This window comes from Parasteatoda tepidariorum, chromosome 7 (assembly GCF_043381705.1).
Source record: "Parasteatoda tepidariorum isolate YZ-2023 chromosome 7, CAS_Ptep_4.0, whole genome shotgun sequence".
Taxonomy (NCBI): domain Eukaryota; kingdom Metazoa; phylum Arthropoda; class Arachnida; order Araneae; family Theridiidae; genus Parasteatoda; species Parasteatoda tepidariorum.
The window spans coordinates 30,490,136-30,512,841 of record NC_092210.1 but is presented as its reverse complement, the minus strand read 5'-3'; the positions used below and the strand labels follow the sequence as shown (position 1 = coordinate 30,512,841).

At 25.1% G+C, this 22,706-nt stretch overlaps 1 protein-coding gene across 6 annotated transcripts; it reads right to left on the bottom strand.

Annotated features, from left to right (window-relative positions):
- Positions 1-1,125: 1,125 nt before the first annotated feature.
- Positions 1,126-22,655, bottom strand: LOC122268960 (zinc finger protein 80-like). 6 transcript variants are annotated; one of them, XM_071183229.1, is made up of 5 exons: positions 19,944-22,655; positions 18,905-18,999; positions 14,934-15,065; positions 9,783-9,899; positions 3,656-4,184 (listed from the first exon to the last, which is right to left on the bottom strand). In XM_071183229.1, exons 2-5 carry the CDS (start codon positions 18,936-18,938, stop codon positions 3,952-3,954), a joined length of 516 nt encoding a protein of 171 aa, XP_071039330.1. In that variant the 5' UTR covers positions 18,939-18,999; positions 19,944-22,655; the 3' UTR covers positions 3,656-3,951. The 6 variants fall into 6 exon arrangements, with proteins under 6 accessions (XP_071039334.1, XP_071039330.1, XP_071039332.1 ...); XM_071183231.1 differs by having other exon boundaries at positions 22,425-22,655; XM_071183232.1 differs by having other exon boundaries at positions 22,482-22,654.
- Positions 22,656-22,706: the final 51 nt, after the last annotated feature.

Sequence of the window (22,706 nt, the reverse complement as noted above, 5' to 3'; positions counted from 1 at the left end):
TATTCATATTCTACCACATTCAAAATATTGGTAAGAGTCACAATATAGATTAATGTTTTAGTGCTACTTGGGCTATACTTTAAAGAGAAAACCAGTCATTACTGGGGAGGAGGGACTTAAAATATTTAAGTCAGTTTCATTGCCGAAGAAAGCAGTTGAACAGTGATTATTAATAACCCCTTTAAGTTTTTTAATAAAACTAAACTGCTTGATTTTTCTTCCCAGGTAATGATTTTTCAGATGTTGATAACATTCTTGCTTTAATATTTATTGTGTATAAACTGTTGTTACTTTATTCTCAACCATGACTCAATTAGTTTTGGAAGTACACCCCAACTAGCAGAAAAGCACAGAAACATTGTACTGTTGTGTTCTGGCCACATTAAAAACCATGAAAGGCAATTTGTTTTTGAGACATCTAAAGTGCATAGTGTTTTGTTTCTTTTTTAACAAAGATTTATAATGGTAAATATTAAAGATTCAATAAATTTTCTGATAATTATTGTACAATATTTGTAACAAACAGGCATTTTGATTTATGCAAAACAACAATCACTAAGCTGATTCACTAAAATAAGGAATGTTAGTTAAAAAAAAAAGAAAATTCACATTAGTTTTAAGACCTATTATTAAGTTTAAATTTTATCCCAATAAAACTGAAAATAAAATATGTGCAACCAAATCTGTGATGATATATTAAATAAATTTGAGAACTTTTAATTTTATGATTTTGATGTAACAAACTGTTTACTGTCAAGAAATGAAAATGTTTGCAAGCAAATTGTAGAGGTTGGTGAACTGCAAATTGTAGAGGTTGGTGAACTAAGTAAGCAAGGGACAGTGCCTTTGGTATAATTATAATGAAATGAAACATATTCCTAACAAAAAAGGTATAATTTAGCTAATTAAAAAACCAAATTAAAGACTTAATCTTCTTTTAATGCAACAAAAGATCCAAACAGAAAATCTGATAATTAATCTTGGGTTACAAGGTAATAACAAAAATAGGTGAAATATCAACTCCATGTACTTTCAAAAAGCAACAGCATTAATAATTATAATGAAGTAGAATATATATTCTAAATATTATTATTAAATAAATTAAAAGACAAAATTAAAGAAAACTTGATTTTAAAATGCAACAAAAGGTTTGAATAAGAAATCTGATATTTATTCTTGAGCCAAAATAAAGATGGTGAAACATAATAACAATGTATTTAACAGTCACATTTATTTCAGAAAGCTATTTATTAATGAAATGGAATAGATATTCCAAAAATAAATGGTATTGTTTAACTAACTAAAAGGCAAAATTAAAGAAAATTTGATGGAATTTTAATAAATAGTTTATTTCAATAAGAGTCCATCAAGCATTTTTAACTTCAATTATTTATAATAAGAAATGATATCTGGATGTTTCAAAATAATATGAGTTTTTAAAGTTTCATTTCGAGCAAAATGTCTGCCACAAAGAGCACATTTATAAGGCCGTTCCCCAGTATGAATACGCTCATGTCTTCTGAGACTACCAGGATAATTAGTTGAAAAACTGCAACTTGTACAACAAAACAGTGGGATAGATGGATGACATACAGTTGTAACATCCACACATTTATCTGCAATACAATTTGAAAGTAAAGCAAAAAATTACGTAATATGTAAGAAATTGTATTCTTATACATTGATAGAACATAAATTGTAACAAATTACATCTTGAAAATCAGTCATCAAGATTTTATATCTACAGGAAAATGAAAACATGAAGTTATATAGCAAAAAAAAAATATTTAGAATGAATCTAAAATAAAAATGTTAAGATTGAATGCTTAGAAAAAATGTGAGACTTTGTTTTTGAGAAAATAATATGTAATAAGACTTATTATCACAGTCGTAACAAAATATAATATGGAATAAAATTATATATTAATAGAATAAATTGTATATTAATAGAATATAAATAGCTGAACATAACATTTTGAAAATCAGTCATCAGAATTTTACATTTACATAAAAATGAAAACATAAGATGTTTTAGTCTAAAAAAATGATTAGATTGAATGTTTTGCAAAAATGTGAGATTTAAGATGTTCTTTCTGAGAAAAATACTTATTGCAATATCTGCACTTATATGGACGTTCTCCAGTATGTTTTCGAAGATGCCTTTTGAGATTATATTGCAAAGGAGTTGAATAACGACAATATGTACATTGAAAGATTTCAATTTCTTTTAATATTTGATTGGACTCATCAGTGAGAACAAGATAATCTGAAACAAAAGATTTTAAATAATTAATATAAAAATAGTGAAAAATTGTAACTCCAAATTCCTTACATAAATATAAATACTTAAAAAACCAACAGGTTTTAATTTATCGGTATGTTTAAATGTACCTTAAGTAAAATTCAAGTATTTTGACAAACTTAATTTTAATAGATGCAAATGGTATCTATTTTATGAAAAGTTTCTAGAAACAAGTAATTGAGAAAATTAAACGAGAATAAATTCATGAAAAAAAAATGGAACAAAAAGAATAATGTATGATATTAAGTTTATTTTAGCATGAAATGTACTCTCTTAAAAATTAAATCAACAAAAATTTTTGCACATGTGTTAAAAAAAAGAAAAAAAACATATATAAGAACATTAAAATAATTTTGAGGTACATTATTTCATTTATTAATAATCACAAATAGTAATGGGTTGGCAAATACATTCTTACATTGATCTAATTTTGTCGATTTCTAATAATTTTAAGGATAAGACTGCTGTCAAATTTCAAATTATGAGAAAAAATAAAAAAGATAAAAGCATCTAGCTTAAATTTTTTCCCCCAAATTAATGATTTATTAAATAATAAAAACAGAAGTGAAGGTTTCGAATATCGTACACTTGAAAATTTTCTGAATCATAGCAATGATCAAAATTTTTATGAATCAAATTATTTTCATTATGAGAGCTTGAGTTTTGGTTATATCTTTAAAGAACAATTTTTCATTTAAGTTAACTTGACATCATGTTACAAATTCTTTTCCTTATTGCATTCAATCCAAAACAATCACCTCTGAGAAGACTTAGACACAGCCTTCAGAAGGAGAAAGCACTGCTTTTCCCCTCAGTCTAAGGCAGGTCACACACTGAGGGAGTGAGTAATAAGAGGCAGATTCCCTACGCTTTTGCATTAGTATACACACATCACCTTTATGCATCATAAGGCAAAAATATAAGAAATCACCATCTGCATGCCTCTTTCTTACCACATGCTTCTTCAGTGTGTGTTCAGCCTTGTGTGCTTCTTCTGAATGATTTAAAGGGGTTTTATAAATTTTGAATTACTACAACTGTAATTGAAGTCTTATTATACTCTTACTAAAGTATAGTCAAAAGCTAAAAAGCCAAATTTCTTAAGGTTAGCTGAAAAGGTAGTTTTGATTGACTAAGTGAGAAAAGGCTATGAAAGAAATCTTGAATTGACAATGAATTCAGAATTTTATCCACCAGATTATAATAAAATTTCAGTTTGTCAATGTATTAATTAACAATTGATGTTATGGAAAAAGAATGAGAGAACCCGACAGTTCAGGTTGAAGAATATATGCAATTCAAAATTTTGAATACTTGAAACTTTTTCTCTGGTTATTTAAATATAAAATCAGCCACTTTTAACTACCTTTATTAATAAATTATACCTAAGAATTTGTGCAATAAATATGTATAGTTAGATATCATAAAAGAAAATAAGTAAGGCATAGGCAATACAACAAAATTTTAAAAAGCAGATAGTTATACTCATTTTAGAACTAACCCAAATATTTCAAAAGAACAACAAATAATATTAAAAAATAATGTTGAAAGAAAGCTTTGTATATGAACACATGAATAATACAATAATTTTATGAGGTAATATCACAATTGATTACATCATTTACAAAATGCTGTTATTTATCTACAGATTAAATTTTAGCATGCTTTGTAAAAGCATGAATGGTCATATGTTCTTTCTGCGTAAAAGTTCTATTACAATCAGCACATTTGTAAGGACGTTCTCCTGTATGTGTTTGCACGTGTCTCGTCAGATTACCCCGCAAGTAAGTGGTATAATCACACAATGCACATTGAAAGGTGGATGTTTTTCTTATCACATTTGTAGATTTATAAGACAATCTTGAAAATTCAGCAAAGTAATCTAGAAATATGTTTAAAAATTTAATTAACATAATGCTTGAATTCAGCACAATATTTCAAATAATGCAAAAATGTTTTAAATTACACAGTGATTTTTTCTCCACACTAGAAGCATAAGATGGATGACTACAATGAGATGAATATTATTAATGAATCAGAAATGATTTTGCCAAACTGACATGAACCTAAATAACTAAATAATAATCGTAGCACACTGTAATTTTTTAGAACTTTGACTAAATATTAGCCAAGAGTGACTAAGATCGAATTTTTAATGACTTTTATAATTAATTAAAAAAAGTAGCAATTAATATCCCTTGAAAGTTCGAATACAATAAAATAGGTGAATTGGTAAAAGCAACTTTGCCATTGATTCTAATAGTCTAAAGAAATAAAAATTCTAAAATGATTTAATTTTGATCATTAATTTAAAGTAATTTCAATCCACCTATTACATTTTCTCAGTCATATATGGTTACATAAAAAAAAAAAAAATTGATTGAATGCAATATTTAGTACAATAAAGTAGGTGAATAGAGTTTGTGAGAAAAGACATCTCTGCAGTTGTTATTATATTATATAAGTAAAAATAAAAACTTAATATTTAATGAATACATTAATGGTCAATTTAACCTAGGAATAAAACATAAAAATTTTAATGGAACATAAAGACAAATTGTCCAAATTAGAAAGTTTAAAGAAAGTGTTGCGAAAGGCCCGTGATATAATGCTAGGAGTATTCTTAATTTTCCTGTGTGTTTTAGCAATACTCACTGCTAAAAATACATAGAAGATTCAGTACTCACGTATAGTGAGTATTATTCAAAAAATATGACCCAAATATTACTTACATAATAATTTAAATACCTCTTAAAACACACCATGACAAACAAAGAAATATATCATAAGGGTCTAATAAAGAGATTTTTTTATTTAAACAACTTATTATTTTGCACAGAATAATTTAACAAGCATTAAAAAATATTGTATAATTATGTACAAGCATAAAATGGCCTTTGTAATAAAAAAAAGATTTGAAAACTTTTGTTTAACTACTAAGTCTATAACAAAACTTGCATATTTAAGTTAAAATTATTCAACAATTGAACAGATTAAAATGAAGTAAAAACTAATTTTGAACTTAAGCAATAAAAAATTCATTTAAATTTTAATTTAGTCAATAATTGAACATTATTTGTATTGTACCTGAATTTCTGAAAATTCTATTGAAACTCAAAATTAGTTCTAAGGGGAGAAAAAAAAAAGAAGAGAGCAAGGAAAGCAACTTTTATGTATTTAATTTTAATTAGATAAAAAAAAAGCAGATGTTTTAGAGATTCAACTATAAAAAAATATGTTTTTTTATAATTTTATTTATGGCCAACAGATAATACATTCACAATGAAAAGTCAAAATTTTCATCAACAAAACTGGTTATAAGGCAGATTAGATAAGTTTAAAAAAAGAGGTGATTTCAGTATGATTTAAGTTTCATTATTCAAACAATTATTTCATTAATTAACTATACATAAATACATATACTTGCAAAATCAATCTTATTAAGTATTTAATAGCAAAGTCTAAATATCTAGTCAAGTCTAAGTTTGTCTTTCTTTCTAATAAAAAGCAAAATCCTTCAGAAAAAAATGTTATATTTTAAAAAGACAATGAAGATTAACCATGAATTTTTTAAACAGTTGACAAACATAATTATAAAAATAGTTCAGAAAGTACAGTTTTATAACAATTAAAAAAAATAAATTATGTTATCTATACAAAAAATAAATGAATTTAGTTATTTAAGTATATTGTTTAATTTAATAAAACAATAAATCAGAAATGCTTTGATTCAAATGCCTGCATATTTTCTGATTAAACAATGCTTAAATACCTCCTTTCTGTCTCATTTTATAAACTTTTGATCTATTATATTTTTTTAAAAAATTCAAGTAGTTTTTTGTTCAATCTGAATAACCATATCTTACAGAATACTCCACCTACATTATTAAAGTTGAGAAAGCTTAGTTTATTATTGCCTTTTTTTAAAAAAAAAATATATATAACTAGGAAACAATTAAAATGTTTTCAGAAAGTGTTCACACAGAAAATGTAGTGCAGAAAACAAAAAAACTAAATAGCAGCAAATATTTTATTGATGAATTGATAAGTTTTAGTTGACAATTTTTCTTTATTTCAGATTGATCATATCATGATCATGGAATATAATATAATTAGAAACAAATAATATAATAAAAAACTATACATACATTTATCAATTATGAAGTTTATTCAAACATACACTATAAAATGATTAAAAATAAAAAATATTATTCTTTTTGTCAAAAATAATATGCTTTATTAAAAAGAACATTTTGGGTGCAGAAATTAACTTATTACAAAAAACTTATTGTTAAAAAAAGATAAAGAAAAAACAAATTAAGGAAAAGAAAATCACTGGAGTAAAACTTTTTAATATAGGAAGGTAAATAAGATTAGGAAAATGTTTCACCACTTACATAATAAATATTTCTCGACTAAAAATTTGTAAATTCTTATTCTACACTGAATATTATAAATACATTAAATATTTTTCAAGTAAACGCTTTTTTACTCAACATATTTGAATACATATTAGAAATAAGAAAATCTTGACATATTAGAAATAAGAAACTTTCCAAGAGTGGTTCAAAAGCATAAAATTAATACAAGGAAATTAAATTTTATTCTATAACAGAAGTAAATTTTTTAATAAGTAGGAAGTTTCATAAATATATTAAAACACAAAAACATGAGTATGGAAATCTTAACAAATAGATTCAACACATGAACACAAAAATTTTAAATAATTTGGCAAAGATGCCAACATTTATTTCCTTCACGGAACAGTATGACTAGTCTAAAATGAATAAAAATCATTAAAAAAAAATTAAAAAAAACTAAGCATGATGTTGTATAAAATATATAGTGGCTATTTTTTGTTTATTAAATTAGGAATAAATGTTACCATATACAGACTATGGCAACTTTCTAGACCTATTTCTTTATGACGCGGATGAAATTGTCAATACTCAAATTTCAATATAACATAAAAATTTTTTCTTCGAATTTGAACTATTGAAAGACTAGAATTCTTGCACAAATCTAAAAAAATTAACCTCAACTTGTCATGCATTATTATTCACTGTTTATAGATTCATGATTATTTTAACAGAGTATATTTCATTATTTTACAAGCAAGTAAGGAATGAACAAAAAGTTTACTTTTACTATATATCACCCTTAGTCTGAATGACAGAAAGTGGTAAGAAAATCTTCTAAGCAGAATTAATTATTAAATAAGAGGTGACATAAGACATTATTTTCAAAATACTAACTGAATAATGAGTAGTATTGTGTGTTAAACATAATTTTGTTATGAAAATTTTTTATATTAAAGCTATTGCCTCCTATTGCACACTATAGTTTGACATTTTCCAAGAGAAACATTTCCTGAACATGTGCATTATACATACAAGGAACAATGAGTATATGTTTCCCTCAATAACTAAAAATTTCAAAAAGTCTATAAATATTTAAATAGTAAAACTTTATGATGTGAATGAAACTGTCAATTCTCAACTTTCAATACAACATAATATGAATAACCTTTTTTCTTAATTTTAGAATTTTACTATTGAAAAACTAGAATGCTTGCACAATTCCAAAAAAATTAAAACACAACTTGTAGTGTATTACTATTTATTGACACTGTATTTTGGCCTTTCTCATAAGAAACATTTGCTGAACATGTGTATTATATACACAGGGAACAATGGTTATTTGTTTCCCTCAATAATTAAAAATTTCAAAAAGTATCTAAATATTTCTAATAAGGCAATAAATGTGGTAACAAAATCTTCTAAGCAGACCTAATGATGAAATGACAGGTGACATAAGACATTAATTTGAATTGTGCAAGCATTCTAGTCTTTCAATAGCGAAAATTCTAAAATAGCAAGAGAAAAAAAGGTACTTTTATTATGTTGTCAATAATTCTTTAAATTAATGCCATTGCTTCATGCTATCTATGAATACTTTATTTTGACATATTACATGAGAAATAAATGTTGAATATGTGCGTCATTGGCACAAGGGTCAACAGGTACATCTTTCCTTCAATAGTTAAAAATTTTAAAAAGTCAATCAATATTTCTAATATTTCACTATCATTTCAAACAGATAAAAAAGTTTCAGAAATAATCATCAATAATATCAAATTATTATCTAAACAAGCTGAGGAATTTAAATAACTTAATCATTTTGCAAATATTCAGCAGATGAAAGACTTTTTTTTTTTTTTTGATGCGAGAAATTTTGAGAACTATAGCATTTGTATATTTTGATTTAATCTACCATAAAAATTGGATATCTGAGATACCCATGATTTTAAAGTTGACTTTAAAAACTATGGAATTTTCTAAATATTGCTCTTCATAAATTTAAAGCCCAAACAGAACTTACATTTATTCAAAAACATAATTTTAAAAATGAATGTTTGAAAAATATACCATTAAAAAGATACTTAACTTAAAAATTGCATTTGGTGTTTTTTTACACTTAAAAATAATATTTTTCGATAATAGTTTTTATAAACTTAATAAAAAAAATATGTTTTTACTTCATGAGGCACATAAAGACATTTTTAAGATAAATTTTTTTCAAATAGAAATGCTTAGAATGATGCCAAAATTAAAACATATTTGACAAAAAATGTGAATATGATCTTACACCCCATTTACTTCAGTAAAACACTAGCCTGAAAAAGTAATACTAGTCAAATTGACATTAAACCTAAATTTAGAGTTTAAATTTCTAGGAAAGGGAAATTATAGCTACATGACATAAAGAGTCAATTATGATGCGACCTGAATTCCGTTTTATTAGTTACCTTACCAGTATAGGATATCTTCCCCTAAGAGTAGTAAGTACATAACTTTCTCCTTTAGTTATAAATCTTATTAATTTAAAACGAGAGTTTATAATCATTGATAGTAGCACATAAAGTTTAGAAAAAATATATGCATGCTAAAGTCACATACCACATTCAATCAAATATCAGGGTGGTTGATTTTAAAATAAGACTATGATTTCGACCCATGAAATTGCATGCATACAATTATCTATCTGTAATAACATACTTAATTTAATTATCGCTTTTAAAAAATTTAAATTTTGCTCCCTCACAGGCATGTACATAAATTGAAGATATTACTCACTTTCAAGTCAATAAGTTGAGTCATAAATGTCATAATATTTCTTCAACTAAGCTGCCACTATTAAAATCAAACTGTTCTTGGTTTAAGTATTATTGTTTCACAATAACTCAGACAACACTTTATGTAAAAAATAATAATTTAGATTAAAAACATAATAATCTATAGGAAGAATTCTTCAAGAAATCATAGATCTATTAATGGATTTTCAGAAAAAGTTAAATCATATGGATGACAGGATCTTTGATGTCTTCTCATTGAATTTCTATGACGAAACATTTTGGAGCAATATTCACATGGGTAAGGACGTTCGCCTGTGTGAATAAGCATATGAATTCTTAGATTACCTTTATTAGAGAACATTTTCCCGCATGCATCACATGCATGTTTTCCATCGATTACATAATGCATAGTCTGCTTGTGAACAAAATGACCGTCTGGATCTTCAAACACAGAATTGAAATCTACATTAAAAATAAAAAAACACTGTATTTACCTTAACAAAAAACATATCAGGATTATTAGAACAATTAAAACTACAGAAAAAACTTTAATATTTTGAAATATTTAAGATGTTTCATAAATTAACTAACTTATTTTTTAAAGTTATTTACTATGCATCAAACTAATAATAAATTCTTTATTTTATACTTCTTTTTAATAATATTTTACAAAACTAGAATGTATATAAGAAAGAAATAATTTGAAAGAGAATGTATCAACTACCTGAAAAACATAATATGATGTACACAAACAGTAAAAACTTAATGAGTGGAGTGATTTTTAATAACAGGACTATTAAAAATTTATAAACACACAATTTAAGTAGAATATTAGTAAGTGTCTGATAGAATAAAAATTCAAAATTTAGCTCAATGCCTGATAGTTTAATTAATAAAAGGTTCTTCATTTTGTTTCCACACAAGTTTAAGCATAAAATCCTGTATAAGAAAGATAAAAATACTAAAAACTTACATGACTTTATTTAATTCGCTTTTCATGATTCTCTTTTATATACCTCACAATTACTTAAAGGTTAGAGAATAACCAATTTGGAAACAATGTTTTAAAGATTTGATGCAAGTTGCCACTAATAAAATTAAAAAAAAAAATGCTTACAAATATTTCAAATTAACAAATTACTTTTAACAGCTTATCTTTAGAATTGGCATTTAATATGGACTGTGGGTGTTAATGAATAAAGAATTTTTATGCCAATCTATTGAGGAGTAATATTGTGCATTTCTTTTTTTTCTTTCTAATCAAAACAAAAAAATTATTTCTTATGACATGCAAGTAGATATAGTCTAAAATCTATTTTGTAGGACTCATTGTAAACAATAGATAAGCAACAATACAAAAATAAAATATATGTTATTTCTGATCTATTTTAACCTATTAAATAATAGCTTCTTAATAAAAGAGTTATAAGCTAAATCTAAAGGTTTAAAACTGGACTTACCAAATGAAAATGAAAGTTTCAAAAAAATTTACATACATAATTTGTATTGAGAACAGTATTGGGGATCATGTATTAAAGTATAATAAACAATAGCAACAAAACAGACATAGATAGAATAAGTTTAGTCAACATTTGAAACTAATATATTTTCTAAAATAAATAAATAATAATAATTCAAATAAATAATAAACTTAATATAATAGTCTTGTACCCTCAAATGTTTATAGAGACAAGGTTCAGGTATCGTTCATAATGACAATATTTTAATAAACAAAATTGATATTTCTGAGTTCGAAACAGACATTTGAAATCTTTTTAAAAACTAGACTTTTTTTTTGTGTTTTAGGAATCTTTCTTCAATTATTCTAATCAAGAAAGAAAGGAATAAGACTAATGTCTTAAAATAACATTACCTAATTTTAAACTTAATTTAAATAATCACAAAATAATTTTTGTTCATCAAACTGTAACATATTTAGAAAACAATATATTAATACATGAAGCATTAAGTAAACACCTTTATATTCACAATGTCATTAGATTGTACAATAAATAGTTCTAAAGTATAAAATACAATGGGAAAAATTTATAGTCATGACAATGGATTTAAAACAATAAAGTAAATTTAGCTGGTTACAACGAACATTGAAACTAGATTTCATAAGTTCATATTTTTTTTGCAGATATACAAAAATAAATTAATAAACATACTAAATAATTAAAAATTAGATATATTTCAAAAAATATTATATTTCTGGTTTTATAATTAATCTAAATGTAGTTTTAAGCACCTTTAATTTTCCTTTAAAATTTTTTTATCTGCATAGTTTATGTTATAATAGTATTACTTTAAAATTATAATAGAGTATATTATTTTAAATACACATATGCACAGGAATAATCAGCTGCATCAAATATAGTAAAGTAGGAATTCACACTTAGTGAAAATACATAGAAGAACATAAGAACTTATAATAAACAAATAATTCCAAGAAACTAAAGCGCCAAGATTAAAAACTTCATCTGCTTCAAAAATATAAGGATTGGAAATAACAGTCAGCATATTTCAAGCACTCCAAAACAGGCTAAACAATATTCTTTAAAATTTAGACTTAAGGAACATGATAGACTGGTCATTATCAATATTTTGAAAAATAATCAATTGCTGCACATTGTTGGAATTTTGGGCATAAATTCAAATTTTGACAATGCCAAAATTATTTCCCCTTTAGCTCATCTTGATACCATGGAATCTTATTTTATTCACATGAATGCTGATTCCCTTGTTTACGATATTAGTTCGTTACCACCTCTCTTTAGTGTATGGAAATGTATTTTACCGTGACTTGCCCCTTTTTCTTGTTCTGTTTCACATTTTTTCTCTTCCGGCTATTGTAGATTTTCTAGATTTGTTTCTCACTTTTATTTTTCCATATTTCGTTGGCAAATTTACATTTAATATTTCAAATCACTTTTGTTTCCTCTCATTCTCATCTGGCAAGATTTGAAAATGGGTGCCTGTTTTTCAGCTGTTGAAACGCGTCGACTGCTATTTTCAATTTGTATATTTTTAAAGTGAATAATCAAGTGATAAGAACTTACAGTTGCAGTGAAATAAAAAAAAAAGAATTTCCGACATCAAACATTCAGAATATCAAATATTGTAATTTTGAGAAAGTTTCGTCAAGGAAATGAATGTGTAGACATTTTAAATATAATGAAGTATAGATTTATTCTAAACGCTAAAAAATAATATCAAAGTAATTATTATGAAACAATTATTAAACAAGTAATTTAACAATACAATTTACAGCATGTTTTCCCTTTTCAAATAACAAAGCTTTAAATGATTCATTGTTAAAATCAGCCCCAAATTGAATAACTCCAATACAGTATTTATAAACATTGACATTTATACATTTGATTAAAATTTTGCATTCTCTTTCTAGTTGCGGTGGTAAGAAATGTTTAATAAAATTTAAAAGTCCATAAGAATAAAATTTCATCAAAATATTTAGATTATAAGTTTTAAATATACCTTTAATAGTAATTTAAAGTAAGATACAAAAATGATAAAAAAAATGATAATATATTATTGATTAATTGTTTTTGATAGTTTGGCATATTGCAAACACTTTTACACATTTTATGCAATTATAAAACTTTGTGTCAACATAACAAGCCAGTGTCGTAGAAACTTAAATATATAATGTCACCACAAGGTACTAAAGTTCTTTGATTACATTGCAGATACAAATTAGAGAAAGCTATAAATTAGAGTTTTTAAAAAACTATATAACTTCAACAAGTAATTTATAATTTTTAAACAATATTCAACTTCAATTAAAATATTATATCATGTTCAATAATAAGTTTTAATAGCTGTTTAAATTTTAGCAACCTAAAAAAATCTCGAAGAAAAAGAAAGTTTAAATAGTTTTTTTTTAATAACCATTTAACAATAATTATTTGATTTTTTTGTTTGCTTGTTTTTGAATTAGGGCTACAAGTTTTTGCATGATGAACAAATATTTTGCACAAAAATGTGTCATATGTAATGAATTAAAACGAATTGGATAAATTTCTTGTTAAATGCATATATATATACATATATATATATTAATATTATTTTAACATATCTTTAAAGTTTTAATCAATCTAAGGCAGACTGACTAGTTAAGGCTATTTTTATATTCTAAAACTCTGTCATCAGGAGAAATAATTAATTTTAGGGAATAATTTATGCCATTTTTATAATGTTATCAGTTTGTGTGTAACAGCTATTCATAACTCTTAGGTTATATTTTCCCCCTCACTAAGTAGCACATTCAATGACCAACATATAGCACATGGGTGCTAAATAAAGAATAGTCACAGTTTCTGAAAATTAAAAAAGGGTTTGAGAACAACAATTTTAATATTTGAAAAGTTACTATAATTCTGCCTTGATTAGGCTTAAAAAATGTGCAAAAGTTGAGAAATATTCATTGATTTTAATGTTGTTTCTTATGAGGAAAAATATTTCAAAATCAGAGTTTTTTTTAAAAAAAACAACTTTTTACACTTAAAATATTTGTCCATTTTATAGTTCAGTCAATTTTTGCAGCATAATACTGAACATAGCTAAAAATTAGTTTTGATTCAAATTTAAAGCACTCAAATTGTGGCCTTTTCATTTTACTTTCGGAAAAAGTTAAAAAAAATATCTTTAAATTATAAAGTGATAAATTTCTTTTCTAAAGAAGCAAATTACAATGGCTATTTATACATTCTTTTTTTGCTTTTCAGATCATTTTAATTTCAACGAATCAGAATATCATTGATATGTCTTTAATCAACATATGTGTTACATGGTATTAAAATGATAGAAAACATTTAATGCTGATTAAATGACCAAACCAAGCATAGAATAACTCAATAGTCTCTAAATTAGAACGATCAAACTTTGAGATTGCTACTAGTAACATTAACTAAAATAAAAAGATATTGTATCAAAAATCAAATCCATTTGATTTTTTAAATAAATTTTTAAAATCTGCATTTGGTAGCAGCATTTTCTGAACACACACAAAAATTAGAAATATCAGAACAAAAAATTTTTTTATTAAAAAAAATCAGGACAACTAGGAACCTAGCATTATCTAGTGTTTAAAAGTAAAAATATGTTTTATTAAATTCAGTATTCCATTTCAATTAATCAAAAAAAGTACTTAATATGGTAACTAATGCAAGATTATCAATTTATCATCAAGAACAACTTTTAGTAGGTAATAGCCCACAATGTTTTGCTTTAATTTTTTGATGTTTTTATATCTGAATTGAAGAGACTATAAATTGAAATCTTTCCTAAGATTATTTAATATATATTCAAGCTAAGAGAAAAGGAATATTAGCAGCTACATCAGGTTTGTCATTTATGTGACAGGCTCTTTTAAGATGATTTAAAGAATTTCTGTGTCTAAAGACTTTACCACACATGTCACAAGACTATATGGGCGTTCACCAGTGTGAATAAGCATATGAACACTTAGATTACCTTTCATTGAAAATAACTTTCCACAAATCATACATACATTCTTCCCATTTAAAACATAAGGGGAAGTCTTTCTCATCATCAGACTATTGTGACTATCCTTATATCTGAAATCCTTATTCATATCACAATTATCTATAAATGAAAAATAGCATTAAAAACACAGAATTGTAGAAACCTTCAGAAAGAAAAGAAATAAACCAAAGGACACATTATATAAGAAATGACTGAAAAGCTTTCGAATTACAAACCTAACATTATTTTTAACCAAATATTATCTTTACCACCTGAAAAGGTCTTATTTATCTTCAAATATTGAAAATTGAAGTGACATGAGTTTACCTTTACCTTTTTTAAAATTCTCAGTTATTTGATAAATAATAATATTCAGAATGAGGCTGTGCAAATGACATGCATTTTGAATAGTCAAAATAGTAATAGAATATTTGAATAGTAATAGTATTATTGTGCTCAAAGGTATAAGCATGTTGAAAAATTTCCTGTCATATTTTATAGATAATTTTACTTCTTTTCAAAATAAGTTTTATAAGTTTTTAAAATTTAGACAAATTCATATTTACAAACATTGTTAAAATTTCCATAAGCAAACAGTATTTAGTTAATTTTTTTATTCATTCATAATCTAGAGGTATTCATACCCACTATTAAAAAATTATTTACATTAGAATCTTAGCTAAGAGAGCTAGATACTAAGTACATGCTGATTAATTGAATATCTGAAAAAGGAGAATTAATTTGAATGTATATAACAACTTTAAAATATAGGGAAAGACTGAGAGAAAGAAACTAGATTAACTTTATTTGATAACTGGAACAAAACATGAATTATATATTTTTCTCTCTACAAATTATGCATTACTAGTCGGATAGTAGAATATACAGTTATACAATTAAATGGAAAAGTAATTAAAAGATAAAATACAGCAGACGTATATAACTATTTCCTAAACTTAATGTCAATAAATTATTAACTTTATAGAAATTAATTACTATTATAATTAATTTAACTATTATTAGTTTAATATTATTAATTTTCTGATGCACACCTAATTAAATGATCTTAATGACTGATAGAATTAAGCAGAAAATTTAACAGCTAAAGGCTATAACCTACATTATCTTAGATCTAGAAAGCTGATGGTTTCTATTATTTATTGATAATATATAATCATCCTTTATTTGTTTTTATAAAGTATAATAGAGCAAATTGTCACTGAATTATAAAGTAAAACCACAAACAAAACTCTAACAGTGTTAGAGTTTTGTTAGAACTTTATCTAAAAATTTAAATATTTTACAACATTTTTAGAATAAAGCATTTTAAAATAGCTCCTAGATACGATTTTAGTTATTCATTTACTTTAACTTAAAATATTTAAAAATATTTTTTTACGTTTAAAAATCTTTTCAAATATGAAGATTTTTTTTCAATGAAAAGTTTTTAAGTTGGAGAATTAGAATATTATTTTATAGACACAAAATTTTTACTATCATAGTTTAATTAATTTTGCTGAAGGAAAAACATAGCAAAATTATAATCACTATGAGAAAAATTTCTTCCTTTTTAACTTAGCAATAAAAGTTGGGTACATACAGCCTATATCCTAGACTTCAAATGAGAAAAGAAGGTTGCAAAGAAGTATTAAAACCAAAGAATTGAAGTAATATAATAGTGAGGTTTTGTAATAAATTGTTCCAAAACAATGATTAATAACTTTATATTCCTTTATAATACATATTCTTTATATCATGTAACCATATTTGTAATAACTTTATATTCTGTATGACTTTATTAATAATTTTTTTTAGTTTATTAGTGAAAGGTGATTAAAATAACAGCAGAAAGACTGAACATTGCTATATACCTAGAAAGTCTGAAGGAGCCAGTGTAACCCTTTCCAGATAGTTCGTGTGTAGATCAATGAGACAACCAAAATCTTAATCATAACTAATTTAATAAAAGATATATTAAAAAATCAATCATCAAAATTCTATGCTATTTTATTTGATTTGGCTAATGGAAACAGAACACTGACTTTTCAAATATACTTATACCCTAGTTTTTTTTTTTAGAAAATTGATCTTATTCTCCATAAAAAATAATTATAGCTATGCTAAATACTCATGTTTTTCTCCTTTTTTTTGATGAAACTGGGGTGCTTAATATAAAACAAAGGGTATCTTATATTCAAACATACCTGGTTTATTGGGAATTCAGCAAAATACTTAAGGGGCTACTCTGGGCAATCCTATCATTCTAGATATAAAATTCAATATATGTGGCCAACACAAGAATAAGTAAGAAAGCACTTAAATTAGATAAAATAATGAAAAGTCAAAAATACTCGGTACTTTCAGTAAAATATTTTTGGATTACAGGGCGACAAAAATAAAAGGGACCAAAGGCCCTAATCTGTCTTTCTACTGTTAAAGGTTAGAATAGATATTACCAACATGTTAGATATTACCAACAGAGCTTAAAAGTTTGAATTTTATTTCATTTATTTTCTTAACAAGCATGTGAATTAAAAAAAAAGTAGTTATGTTAATGACATTTAAGAACATGTGAGTTTAAAGACAAAATCTACATCTATAATCACTCTCACTTTATCAAATTTCATATATAAGTATATTTGATTAACTTTTCTAGCAAAATATTATAGACTCGAAAGATTTCATACAGTGTTGCCAAATCTTTTAAAAAAAATAAGCACCTTTTAAGCTCTTAAAAATATTTGTAAGCACTATATACATTAACAAAAGGTAAAATAATTTTCACAGACTTTACGCAACCATGATAAAATAATTAGTTTCTGACAAATAACTCTTTTCTTGATTATATTAGCAATTTTAAAATGATCAACAGATTTTTCGGTTCGATATCAGAGGGTGGAAAAGAACAATGTGAAAAGCACGCTTCTGCACAAAACATGACGAAAATTGACATAGTAAAGAAAAAAAATCTTATTTTCGAAAAGGGAAAATTAAGCACTTTTTAAAATCACCCAATGGAATGGCACCTTTAGGGGCTTTTAAAAAACGAAAACAAGCACCTTTAAGCACTTTTTAAAACCGCTATGCACCATGTTTATAGATATGAGGATAACAGAAAAGTCATGGGACACAATGTTATTGCACATTTGAAATATAATTATTACATAGATTGAATTTTACTTTTTTTGTAGTAATGTTCTCCACACATTCATATTAGTTGCCAGAGAAAATTTATTTAGTTCTCTTTATTAACAGAAGGACTATAAAATATAGGTAAAGAACAAAGTATGTGGATGACATTTCAGTGAATTTTTTTAGAATGATTATAGTATGGTTGGAAAATTATAAATACAACGATAAAGTGATAAAACATGTGATGTGATAAAACAATTTTTAACTTGTTCAAAATATAACAAGAATATCAATTAAGAATGAAATATTTTCTAATTTGTAGAATCACTCATATACAAAACAGTTTAAAATTAGTTTGCCATCAATAAGGTATATCACCAACAGTGTAATAACATATAACAACTAATTTATTTCAATTTTAATATTTTAAATCATATCAAAACTTTCATATATTTTATAAACAAGATAAATAATCTTTAATTATTCAAACATTAATAATTGCCAATAGAATGATTTAATTACATTTAAAACAAAATAGAAAAATTGTGTTAAAATTTCTGAATTTCTATTTTATAAATAAATCCACTAATGGCAAATGGAGGTGATTAAAATCATTGGACACACTAGTTCGAGAATTGTTTCATAAGCAACCATAATTAAATTTAATGAAATAAAAATGTAATATTAATATACAAACCTTTAATTGCATTACAGAACATACAAATATCTTATAGTCTAATAAATTCTTTCAAGAACAGAAATTTATGAATTATATATAAAATATTTTAATAAGGAATTATATATAAAATATTTTAATAAGGAATTACATATAAAATATTTCATCCGAAATTTTAAAGACATGGTAGTTTGGCACACAAGTTTTATCTATCCTTGCTTTCATATACCAATACTGATTCACCTCCTAAAAGAGATTTATTGCATTTAATTTATAAATAAACTAAGTCAAAGATGGAATAATTAAGAAAAAACAATGTTCTTAACTCATTACTAATAATTAAATAAAACTATCTTAATCAACTATTAAAACCTCATTTAATAACTACTATCGCTGTTAACAGAGTTTGTAAACAAAATGGGAAATATTAATACATCAATCAATATTTTTTTTTTAAAAAATAGATGTTCTTAACTCATTACTAATAATTAAATAAAACTATCTTAATCAATTATTAAAACCTTATTTAATAACTACTATCGCTGTTAACAGAGTTTGTAAACAAAATGGGAAATATTAATAAATCAATCAATATTTTTTTTTTTAAAAAATAGATACACGTTTTATGTAATATACAGAGAAATTTTTTTTGTCTACATAATGGTATTTAAGAATGATCTGCCATGAAAGATTTATTTAGAAGATGGCCTCAGGAAAAGATAATTGAGTTTCAGGCAGGAGGGAACAATTACAAAATAGATTTTCCTGTCAACTAAAATTTGAATTCTAACTCAGGTATACTAAGTGTAATAAAAGCTCATATTGTCTTAAAAATAAAAAGTCAAATTACATTAGAATCAATATATTTCAAATTAATTGACCCAATAAAATGAGCCAGATGCCTATAAACAATTTATATTCTTGCTGTTTTAAATCCCTTGCTCCTATCCGTTATCTAATAATAAAATCCATTTTACGAAATAGCAGGGATTGATACAGCTTTTGTTTTTTGGAGCCATTTATTGAAGCAAAAGTATTTTTCTGAAAAACTAATGAAAAATATTTAGTTTTGGCAATTACTATATATTTTTTTAATATAAAAAAAATGTCAAAATAAGCATAGGAAAAAATACTAAAACAACCTCTTTTATATATTTTACAATGCTTTGTTAAAAAAAAATAGCACTTACATTTTATTCCTTGCTTGATCATATTGTCAAATAAAGATTTGCAGATAATTAGATGCTATTACGATAACACATAAGTACACCAAAAAATTTCATAACTAAAGTCAAGAAGTGGTTTACTTATTTACTGTTAAAAATATGTTAAAATATTGGCACTTTTCATGATTGAATGCAGCATTAATTGTCTCAAATGCATCTTTACTTGTAAATAAAATCAAATGGCTTTAGTAATGGATGCTTCAAAGTTGGCAAAATTATAGTTTTTAACATTAGCAAGTTATTTAACACTAAGCCACAATAAAGATTAAAATTTTAATTACATACTTCATTTTAATTAGATTTTTGAGATAAGAGATTATGAAACTGATAATTTTAATAAAGTTAAACTTTGTAAAGGGAAATTCTTAAAAATACATTTTAAGAATTTGCATTTCAAAAAGAGACCACAAAATATCCAATTTCTGCCTGTTTAGGCCCCTGAATAGGAAAATTTAAAATTATGTTTTTTTTAGGTCAAAATTTTTTCTCCTCTTTTTACAGTTCTAAAATTGCATGAACTATAACAAGGAATTAAAAACTTACTACCATTTGGCTAATATTAAGACTGACTCTACTGTATAGCAAAAATACACATTATTTACACTATGATATTTTATAAAATATAACAATCAGAAGCTTTCTTCTTTGATAAAATTTAATTACAGCAGATTTTTAACATATTGCAAACAAAAGAAGAAAAAAAAAACTAAAATAGAAAAACAAAAACTTTATTAAATTACTTACATCTGAAATATTTAAATAAATCTTTAACCATTTGGGGAAGAGAATTATTAGAAACTTATAAAATATATAGAGAGAGACTTATTATAAACTATTGTTTATAGAATATACACAGTCCAGTCACATTAATGTGACCACCAACTACTTATGACGTCAACGTGAAATAACCAATCACAGAAGGCAGGACATTACAGTGGAGTGTACATAAAGGAAGTCCTAGGGCATCGGAAAGCTTTTCAATCGTTGGCGTAATGCAGAAACGTAGGTATTTATCCGATGTCCAAAAAGGCATGATTATTGGCATTTGGGCCAAGGGTGGAAGCACTTGGAAACTGCTCACGTGTCGCCGTAGTAAAAATATACCGTGCATGACATAATGGCACGATTAAAAATCAGCGGCGTGGCACATGTGGTGCACCACAGGCTATAAATGACAGAGGCAAAAGAAGGCTACGGAGATGTGTTCGGGGGAATAGACGCGCAACTGTTGAGCAACTGACTGCTTAGATGAACTAAGGGGCTACCAAGAGTAAACTTAATTGACTCTCTTCCTGCACGTCTCACAGCGGTTCGCTCTGCCAAAGGTGGTTATTCTGGATTTTGACAGGTGATCACATTAATGTGACTGGACAGTGTAATATATAGATTTATAAAATATAATTATAAATGCCTACACAAAATTTTTTAAATTGAGATCTCTAAAATCAAACATATTATAAAACCTCTGACAGACAGAGAGTACTTATGAAAAAATTAAGCATAGCAAAAGAACACAAAATTGAGATACCAAAGGCAGCTTCAAGATTAAACACCATTGTCAGGGATAGGGCAAGAATATTAAAAAGTTTAATTTTTTACCTGATTAAGAAATGTTTTGGAAAATATTTCAACAAAAAATACTTTTTTTTAAAAAAAAAATTAACTTTTGAAAATTTTATTATACAGTTAAAATAACAAGGTTAATATTTTGAGCCAAATTTAAACATATTAATGAAAAATGTATTTCACATAACACACACATCAACAAGAATTTTAAATTTGACTTAAAGATACTGACATATATTAAAAAAAGTAAGAGAAGTAAACATTTGTGTAATAAAAACATTCAGCTGTTTAGAATTAATAATCTAACTCAATAGTGTAGAATATAAGCAAATAGGAGCTTCAATTATCTGAATGACATGAAAAATAAATAAGGCAAATGACAAAAAAGAGGGGGAGGATAAAAACTACAGAAAACAGAGCATGTATTTAATAGCTATCATTAAATGAGTACAAATTTTTCTTTGTAAATGCAATTAATTATTTGAATGATTATTTTTAAGTTTTAATATATAACTTTCCTTTACTTCCGCAATGAACATAATTTTTCCGAATAAGTTATATTGCCAATGAAATATACAAGTAATCTCGATAAGTGAAATTTTTTTTTTATCAGTGATCCATTAAAAAGGGCGAATCTACGTTAGTAAACACAAAAAACAATACATATTTACGGGGCGGGGGTGATTATCATAACATTCTCGAATTGAATATTATTGGGAAGAAATATCCCTAATATCTGACTAAAATAAACAACTAGAATTTAAACAAACAATTCATGAGTTTATGAACTGCGATTCGAATTTATAGACTAAAAAAAAACGAACAGAAAAATTTACGATCTGTTTTCTATTTTAATTGCAACAAGTTATAAAACGCAACTGTGATTAGACATAAAGCAAACTGAAAATAAATTCTGAATTTAGAGTTCCACGCAACTATACTTTTCAATTACTGCATAAGTATCAAATTTTCTTTTAATTGTTAATTTCAATATATATAACGAAATATTTCAAATTTTAATAAATCGTAAACACAATACTTTAACGACAGAAATATTCTCTTAAAAACAATTATCAACATAGCGGCACGGGTAATTTTCTTTTAGTTAGTAAGCTTTTGACTGTTGCTTTCTGTCCCTATCAAAACACAGTGAACCACGAA

Excerpts from the sequence above, each read along its gene's own strand:
- LOC122268960 (XM_071183229.1), bottom strand. The coding sequence starts at position 18,938 with ATGTCTTTAAAATTTCGGATGAAATATTTTATAT. Across the intron at positions 9,900-14,933 it reads AAAGTTATTTTCAATGAAAG|ATTTCAATTCTGTGTTTGAA; the intron begins GTAATCTAAGTG and ends TTTTTAATGTAG. Across the intron at positions 4,185-9,782 it reads GAAAATGTTCTCTAATAAAG|ATTACTTTGCTGAATTTTCA; the intron begins GTAATCTAAGAA and ends ACATATTTCTAG.